The sequence below is a fragment of the Arachis hypogaea genome, chromosome 2 (genome assembly GCF_003086295.3).
Source record: "Arachis hypogaea cultivar Tifrunner chromosome 2, arahy.Tifrunner.gnm2.J5K5, whole genome shotgun sequence".
NCBI lineage: Eukaryota > Viridiplantae > Streptophyta > Magnoliopsida > Fabales > Fabaceae > Arachis > Arachis hypogaea.
The window spans coordinates 60452628-60462089 of record NC_092037.1 but is presented as its reverse complement, the minus strand read 5'-3'; the positions used below and the strand labels follow the sequence as shown (position 1 = coordinate 60462089).

The window sequence follows — 9462 nt, the reverse complement described above, 5'->3', positions numbered from 1 at the left end:
CCTTGTCTTTGTTGCTCCTCTCTCATGATTCTTTGATCTTCTCTAATTTCATGGAGGATGATGGAGTGTTCTTGATGCTCCATCCTTAGTTGTCCCATGTTGGAACTCAATTCTACTAGGGAGGTGTTTAGTTGCTCCCAATAGTTTTGTGGAGGAACGTGCATCCCTTGAGGTATCTCAGGGATCTCATGATGAGTTGGGTCTCTTGTGTGCTCCATCCTCTTCTTAGTGATGGGCTTGTCCTCATCAATGGGGATGTCTCCCTCTATGTCAACTCCAACTGAATAACAGAGGTGACAAATGAGATGAGGGAAGGCTAACCTTGCCAAGGTAGAGGACTTGTCCGCCACCTTATAGAGTTCTTGGGCTATAACCTCATGAACTTCTATTTCTTCTCCAATCATGATGCTATGGATCATGATAGCCCGGTCTATGATAACTTCGGACCGGTTGCTAGTGGGAATGATTGAGCGTTGTATAAACTCTAACCATCCTCTAGCCACGGGTTTGAGGTCATGCCTTCTCAATTGAACCGGCTTCCCTCTTGAATCTCTCTTCCATTGGGCGCCCTCTCCACATATGACTGTGAGGACTTGGTCCAACCTTTGATCAAAGTTGACCCTTCTAGTGTAAGGATGTCCATCTCCTTGCATCATGGGCAAGTTGAACGCCACCCTCACACTTTCCGGACTAAAATCCAAGTATTTCCCCCGAACCATAGTAAGATAATTCTTTGGATCCGGGTTCACACTTTGATCATGGTTCTTGGTGATCCATGCATTGGCATAGAACTCTTGAACCATCAAGATTCCGACTTGTTGAATGGGGTTGGTAAGAACTTCCCAACCTCTTCTTCGGATCTCATGTCGGATCTCCGGATATTCACCCTTTTTGAGTGAAAAAGGGACCTCGGGGATCACCTTCTTCAAGGCCACAACTTCGTAGAAGTGGTCTTGATGCACCCTTGAGATGAATCTTTCCATCTCCCATGACTCGGAGGTGGAAGCTTTTGCCTTCCCTTTCCTCTTTCTAGAGGTTTCTCCGGCCTTGGATGCCATAAATGGTTATGGAAAAACAAAAAGCAATGCTTTTACCACACCAAACTTAAAAGGTTTGCTCGTCCTCGAGCAAAAGAAGAAAGAAGAGAGTAGAAGAAGAAGAAATGAGGGGAAAGGGAATGGCCTTTGTTTTCGGCCAAAGGGGGAGAAGTGGTGTGTATGTTGTGTGAAAATGAATGAGTGAAGGAGGGTTTATATAGGAGAGGGGGATGGTAGGGTTCGGCCATTTGAGGGTGGGTTTGGGTGGGAAAGTGGTTTGAATTTGAATGGTGAGGTAGGTGGGGTTTTATGAAGGATGGGTGTGAGTGGTGAAGAGAAAGATGGGATTTGATAGGTGAAGGGTTTTTGGGGAAGAGGTGTTGAGGTGATTGGTGAATGGGTGAAGAAGAGAGAGAGAGTGGTAGGGTAGGTGGGGATCCTGTGGGGTCCACAGATCCTGAGGTGTCAAGGAAAAGTCATCCCTGCACCATATGGCATTCAAAATCACGTTTTGAGCCATTTCTGGCGTTAAACGCTGGGCTGGTGCCCATTTCTGGCGTTTAACGCCAGCTTCTTGCCCATTTCTGGCGTTTAACGCCAGTCTGGTGCCCCTTTCTGGTGTTAAACGCCCAGAATGGTGCCAGACTGGGCGTTAAACGCCCAACAGCTAACCTCACTGGCGTTTAAACGCCAGTGGGTGCGTCCTCCAGGGTGTGCTGTTTTTCTTCCTGTTTTTCATTCTGTTTTTGCTTTTTTCATTGATTTTGTGACTTCTCATGATCATCAACCTACAAAAAACATAAAATAACAAAAGAAAATAGTTAATTATAAAACATTGGGTTGCCTCCCAACAAGCGCTTCTTTAATGTCATTAGCTTGACAGAGGACTCTCATGGAGCCTCACAGATATTCAGAGCCATGTTGGAACCTCCCAACACCAAACTTAGAGTTTGAATGTGGGGGTTCAACACTAAACTTAGAGTTTGGTTGTGGCCTCCCAACACCAAACTTAGAGTTTGACTGTGGGGGCTCTGTTTGTCTCTGATTTGAGAGAAGCTCTTCATGCTTCCTCTCCATGATGACAGAGGGATATCCTTGAGCCTTAAACACAAGGGATTCTTCATTCACTTGAATGATCAACTCTCCTCTATCAACATCAATCCCAGCCTTTGCAGTGGCTAGGAAGGGTCTGCCAAGGATGATGGATTCATCCATCCACTTCCCAGTCTCTAGGACTATGAAATCAGTAGGGAAGTAATGGTCTTCAACTTTAACCAGAACATCCTCTACAAGTCCATGGGCTTGTTTTCTTGAATTGTCTGCCATCTCTAGTGAGATTTTTGCAGCTTGTACCTCAGAGATCCCTAACTTCTCCATTACAGAGAGAGGCATGAGGTTTACACTTGACCCTAAGTCACACAAGGCCTTCTTGAAGGTCATGGTGCCTATGGTACAAGGTATTGAAAACTTCCCAGGATCCTGTCTCTTTTGAGGCAGTTTCTGCCTAGACAAGTCATCCAGTTCTTTGGTGAGCAAAGGTGGTTCATCCTCCCAAGTCTCATTTCCAAATAACTTGTCATTTAGCTTCATGATTGCTCCAAGGTATTTAGCAACTTGCTCTTCAGTGACATACTCATCCTCTTCAGAGGAAGAATACTCATCAGAGCTCATGAATGGCAGAAGTAAGTCCAATGGAATCTCTATGGTCTCATTTTGAGCCTCAGATTCCCATGGTTCCTCATTGGGGAACTCATTGGAGGCCAGTGGACGTCCATTGAGGTCTTCTTCAGTGGCGTTCACTGCCTCTCCTTCCTCCCAAAATTCGGCCATGTTGATGGCCTTGCACTCTCCTTTTGGATTTTCTTCTGTATTGCTTGGGAGAGTACTAGGAGGGAGTTCAGTAATTTTCTTGCTCAGCTGACCCACTTGTCCTTCCAAATTTCTAATGGAGGACCTTGTTTTAGTCATGAAACTTTGAGTGGTTTTGATCAGATCAGAGACCATGGTTGCTAAGTCGGAGTTATTCTGCTTAGAACTCTCTGTCTGTTGCTGAGAAGATGATGGAAAAGGCTTGCTATTGCCAAACCTGTTTCTTCCACCATTATTATTATTGAAACCTTGTTGAGGTCTCTGTTGATCCTTCCATGAAAGATTTGGATGATTCCTCCATGAAGGATTGTAGGTGTTTCCATAGGGTTCTCCCATGTAATTCACCTCTTCTATTGAAGGGTTCTCAGGATCATAAGCTTCTTCCTCAGATGAAGCCTCCTTAGTACTGCTTGGTGCATTTTGCATTCCAGACAGACTTTGAGAAATCATATTGACTTGTTGAGTCAATATTTTGTTCTGAGCCAATATGGCATTCAGAGTGTCAATCTCAAGAACCCCTTTCTTCTGACTAGTCCCATTGTTCACAGGATTTCTTTCAGAAGTGTACATGAATTGGTTATTTGCAACCATTTCAATCAGTTCTTGAGCTTCAGTAGACGTCTTCTTCAGATGAAGAGATCCTCCTGCAGAGCTATCCAAAGACATCTTGGATAGTTCAGAGAGACCATCATAGAAAATACCTATGATGCTCCATTCAGAAAGCATATCAGAAGGACACTTTCTGATTAATTGTTTGTATCTTTCCCAAGCTTCATAGAGGGATTCTCCTTCCTTCTGTCTGAAGGTTTGGACTTTCACTCTAAGCTTACTCAATTTTTGAGGTGGAAAGAACTTTGCCAAGAAGGCATTGACTAGCTTTTCCCAAGAGTCCAGGCTTTCTTTAGGTTGTGAGTCCAACCATGTCCTAGCTCTGTCTCTTACAGCAAAAGGGAATAGCATAAGTCTGTAGACCTCAGGGTCAACCCCATTAGTCTTGACAGTGTCACAGATTTGCAAGAACTCAGCTAAAAACTGATGAGGATCTTCCAGTGGAAGTCCATGGAACTTGCAATTCTGTTGCATTAGAGAAACTAATTGAGGCTTAAGCTCAAAGTTGTTTGCTCCAATGGCAGGGATAGAGATGCTTCTCCCATAGAAATCGGGAGTAGGTGCAGTAAAGTCACCCAGCACCTTCCTTGCATTGTTGGCATTGTTGTTTTCGGCTGCCATGTGTTCTTCTTCCTTGAAGAATTCGGTTAGGTCCTCGACAAAGAATTGTGCCTTAGCTTCTCTTAGCTTTTCGCTTCAAGGTCCTTTCAGGTTCAGGGTCAGCTTCAACAAGAATGCTTTTGTTTTTGCTCCTGCTCATAAGAAAGAGAAGAGAACAAGGAAATATGGAATCCTCTATGTCACAGTATAGAGATTCCTTTAGGTGTCAGAGGAAAAGAAAAGTAGAAGACAGAAGTAGAAAATTCGAACTTATCAAAGGAGATGGAGTTCGAATTTTGCATTAAGGGATAGTGTTAGTCCATAAATAGAAGGATGTGAGAAGAAGGGAAGTGATTTTCGAAAATTAAGTAAAAATTTTGAAAACATTTTTGAAAAACCTTACTTAATTTTCGAAAATGAAAGTGGGAAAGAAATAAAGTGATTTTTGAAAAAGATTTTGAAATTAGAAATCAAAAAGATTTGATTGAAGACTATTTTGAAAAAGATGTGGTTAAGAAAATATGATTGGTTTTAAAAAGATGTGATTGAGAAGATATGATTTTGAAAATTAAAAACTTGGCTAACAAGAAAAGATATGATTCAAACATTAAACCTTTCTCAACAGAAAAGGCAGCATACTTGAAATGTTGAATCAAATCATTAATTGGTAGCAAGTATCTTTAAAAAAAGAAAGAAATTAAATTTGAAAGAGATTTGATTGAAAAGATATGATTTGAAAAAGATTTGATTTTGAAAAACTTTGAAAACTGAAAAAAATTGCATTGAAAAACAGAATCTTCCCCCTTGTGCCATCCTGGCGTTAAACGTCCAGAATGGTGCACATTCTGGCGTTTAACGCCTAAAACTATACCTTTTTGTGCGTTAAACGCCCAACCAGGTACCCTGGCTGGCGTTTAAACGCCAGTCTGTCCTTCTTCACTGGGCGTTTTGAACGCCCAGCTTTTTTTCTGTATAATTCCTCTGCTGTATGTTCTGAATCTTCAATTCTCTGTATAATTGACTTGAGAAGACACAAATTAAAATATTTTTGGATTTTTAATAATAAGGAAAATTCAAAATGCAACAAGAATCAAATAACAATGCATGCAAGACACCAAACTTAGCAGTTTGTATACTACTGACACTAATGAAGATGCATATGAGACACACAAAACACTCAAGTCAAGAGAATTCAAAGATCAGAGTAAGAAATCATCAAGAATTACTTGAAGATCACTAAGACACATGAATAAATGCATGCAATTGACACCAAACTTAAGATGAGACACTAGACTCAAACAAGAAATTTTTGGATTTTATGATTTTTTTGATTTTTTTGTGTTTTTCGAAAATTAAGTGGAAAAAGGTATCAAAATTCTCAATGAGAATTCCAGGAATCAGTGCAATGCTAGTCTAAGACTCCGGTCCAGGAATTAGACATGGCTTCACAGCCAGCCAAGCTTTCAAAGAAAGCTTCGGTCCAAAACACTAGACATGGCCAAAGGCCAGCCAAGCCTTAGCAGATCACTGCTCCAAAAGCAAGTTTGATAAAGATCAACAAGCTCTTGTGATGATAAGTTGAAACCTCGGTCCAATGAGATTAGACATGGCTTCTCAGCCAGCCAGACTTCAACAAATCATCATGAAACTCTAGAATTCCTCTTCAAGAATTTCGAAAAAAAATACCTAATCTAAGCAACAAGATGAACCGTCAGTTGTCCAAACTGAACAATCCCCGGCAACAGCGCCAAAAACTTGGTGCGCGAAATTGTGAACAATACTTTTCACAACTCTCATAATCCCCGGTCATGAACCCCAAAAACTTGGTGTTCAATACCATGGCATTACACAACTTCGCACAACTAACCAGCAAGTGCATTGGGTCGTCCAAGTAATAAACCTTACGCGAGTAAGGGTCGATCCCACGGAGATTGTTAGTATGAAGCAAGCTATGGTCATCTTGTAAATCTTAGTCAGGCAAACTCAATTGATATGATGATGAACGAAAATAACAATAAGATAAAGATAGAGGTACTTATGTAATTCATTGGTAGGAACTTCAGATAAGCGCATGAAGATGCCTTCCCTTCCGTCTCTCTGCTTTCCTACAGTCTTCATCCAATCCTTCTTACTCCTTTCCATGGCAAGCTTGTGTAGGGTTTCACCGTTGTCAATGGCTACCTCCCATCCTCTCAGTGAAAATGATTGCATATGCTCTGTCACAGCATTGCGGAATTCAGCTGTCGGTTCTCGGTCAAGCCGGAATAGAATCCATCGATTCTTTTGCGTCTGTCACTAACGCCCCGCCTGCTAGGAGTTTGAAGCACGTCACAGTCATTCAATCATTGAATCCTACTCAGAATACCACAGACAAGGTTAGACCTTCCGGATTCTCTTGAATGCTGCCATCAGTTCCAGCCTATACCACGAAGACTCCGATTAAAGAATCCAAGAGATATTCACCCAATCGAAGGTAGAACAGAGGTGGTTGTCAGTCACATGTTCATAGGTGAGAATGATGATGAGTGTCACGGATCATCACATTCATCAAGATGAAGAACAAGTGATATCTTAGAACAAGAACAAGCGGAGTTGAATGGAAGAACAATAGTAATTGCATTAATACTCGAGGTACAGCAGAGCTCCACACCTTAATCTATGGTGTGTAGAAGCTCCACCGTTGAAAAATACATAAGAACAAGAGTGATCATTGGTTTCGGTCCCAGAGAGGGAACCAGAAGAACCAAGATGATCTCAGATCCAAAGATACCAAGATGAAAATACAATAGTATAATGTCCTACTTATAGAAAACTAGTAGCCTAGGGTGTACAGAGATGAGTAAAAGACATAAAAATCCACTTCCGGGCCCACTTGGTGTGTGCTTGGGCTGAGCAATGAAGCATTTTCGTGTAGAGACTCTTCTTGGAGTTAAACGCCAGCTTTTATGCCAGTTTGGGCGTTTAACTCCCATTTGGGTGCCAGTTCCGGCGTTTAACGCTGGGATTTCTGAGGGTGACTTTGAACGACGGTTTGGGCCATCAAATCTTGGACAAAGTATGGACTATCATATATTGCTGGAAAGCCCAGGATGTCTACTTTCCAACGCCGTTGAGAGCGCGCCAATTGGGCTTCTGTAGCTCCAGAAAATTCACTTCGAGTGTAGGGAGGTCAGAATCCAACAGCATCTGCAGTCCTTTTTAGTCTCTGAATCAGATTTTTGCTCAGGTCCCTCAATTTCAGCCAGAAAATACCTGAAATCACAGAAAAACACACAAACTCATAGTAAAGTCCAAAAAAGTGAATTTTAACTAAAAACTAATAAAAATATACTAAAAACTAACTAGATCATACTAAAAACACACTGAAAACAATGCCAAAAAGCATACAAATTATCCGCTCATCAGCAGCCAGAAAGTATGAAGAAGGTTGCCAAAAAGGATGTACTGGACAGGATGACATAATGCAATTAGAAGGAGAGCATATCTGTGGAGCAAATGTGGACGTAGGACTCCCCGGAGAGAAGGGGATGTTGGAGCCCATGGTGTAATCTGGGGTAAGATCCTCTTGTCATAGACTAAAATAATTTTTATGTCCTGGAATTGTAGAGGAGCGGCTAGCAAGGCCTTTAGTCGCACTCTTAGAGAATTAACCAAGGTGTATAAACCTGATTTAGTTATTCTTATGGAGACTAGATGTAGTAGTGATAATGCAAAAAAGGCTATTAAAAGTTTTGGGTTTGATTTTTATCATATAGAAGAGGCTCAGGGATATAGTGGAGGTATTTGGATTATGTGGAAAGATCCGGATTTAGACATAAGAGTTGTCCAATCCAAAATGCAATTTGTTCACATGATTATGAAAAACGACTCTAACAAATCTTGGGCTCTAACGGCTGTGTATGCTAGCCCTCAAGAATCAAGAAGAAAGGAGTTATGGGCAGAGTTGAAGAGGATAAGTGTTACCTTAACTGGAGGGTGTCTGGTAGTAGGAGACTTTAATGATATTGCTCACCCAACAGAGAAGCAAGGAGGTAGTAGAGTTGACCTGGGTGCATCTAAGAGATCTAATAGTTGGATATAAGGTTGTTCACTCATTGATTAGGGGCAGTAGGAGCCAGATTCACTTGGAGAGGCCCCCAGTGGGAGAAACTAGACAGAGTTTTCAAAAGACTCGATCGAGCACTCTCTAATGCTGACTGGGGTTTGATGTTCCTGAAAGCCAGAGTTGATGTGTTATCTAGAAAAAATTCTAGTCATCACCCGTTGGTGATCAATACAAAGCCTCAAGCTAATACAAGAATAGAAAAGCCTTTTCGCTATGAAGCCATGTGGAGTATGCACCCTGGACATAAGGAATTCATAAAACAGGCTTGGGACAGCAACCAACCACTGAAAATAGTGCTTAATGGGACAACGAGACAACTGATAAAGTGGAATAAAGATGTGTTTGGACATGTTAGAAGACAGAAGAGAAAAATTATTAACAGGATTGAAGGCATACAAAGAGCTTCCAGCTATGAGAAAAATCCATTCTTAGAAAAACTAGAGGCAAAGTTAAATAAAGAATTAGAAGACATTTTAGACAAGGAAAAAATTTTGTGGATACAAAAGTCTAGAGATCTTTGGGTGGTGGATGAAGACCACAATACCCGATACTACCACACTAGAACAGTGATTAGAAGAAGAAGGAATAAGATCTTGAAATTGAAAGACTAACAAAGAGATTGGATCGAAAAAGATGAAGATTTAAAAAGACATGCCATTAAGTTTATATGAGGAAGAAAATGAAACTGGCAGTGGCCTTGTGACCCGAAGCCAATATCCTCCTTTGGAACCTAGCATCAAAGAGCATATTTACAGAAAACCAGGAAAGAATGAAGTGAAAAATGCAATTTTTAATATTGGTTCGCTGAAAGCGCCAGGACTGGATGGATATCCAGCCCTCTTCTTCAAAGAAAATTGGGATATTGTTAAGCAAAATGTATTCGATTATATCCAAACTATGTGGTTGAACCCAGACACAATAAGAGACAATAATACAACCCTTATAACCCTTATCCCGAAAGTGAAACAGCCGGACTCAATCACCCTTTTTCGCCCCATTTTGTTGTGCAATCTGACTTATAAGTGTGTATCAAAGATAATAATAGAAAAGGCTCAAACCGACCTTGAAGGATAGAATTTTTCCGTATCAGTCAAGCTTTGTTCCAGAGTAGGGTGTTACAGATTCAATCGAAAATTTTCAACGGTAATAGTTTCATTAATAGCTCCTTGATTTTCACCCCCAATCTTTCTGTTTTGCTAATTCTAGTTGTTTGGGTCAAGAATATTCTGGCCGCTACCGGTG

The 9462-nt window shown here is 41.1% G+C and overlaps 1 protein-coding gene and 1 non-coding gene across 2 annotated transcripts; both read left to right on the top strand.

Moving 5' to 3' along the window:
• Nucleotides 1–3626: 3626 nt before the first annotated feature.
• Nucleotides 3627–3734, top strand: LOC112767366 (small nucleolar RNA R71). Its single transcript, XR_003184883.1, has one exon. It is a non-coding gene; the product is annotated as a small nucleolar RNA R71 (small nucleolar RNA).
• A 4063-nt stretch (nt 3735–7797) lies between these two features.
• Nucleotides 7798–8831, top strand: LOC140177027 (uncharacterized). The gene is made up of 2 exons (XM_072209214.1): nt 7798–8146; nt 8218–8831. Exons 1-2 carry the CDS (start codon nt 7798–7800, stop codon nt 8829–8831), a joined length of 963 nt encoding a protein of 320 aa, XP_072065315.1.
• Nucleotides 8832–9462: the final 631 nt, after the last annotated feature.

Coding starts and splice junctions, on each gene's coding strand:
- LOC140177027 (XM_072209214.1), top strand. CDS start 7,798: ATGGAGACTAGATGTAGTAGTGATAATGCAAAAAAGGCTATTAAAAGT. Junction 8,147..8,217: donor CCCAACAGAGAAGCAAGGAG/GTAGTAGAGTTG, acceptor CTCATTGATTAG/GGGCAGTAGGAGCCAGATTC.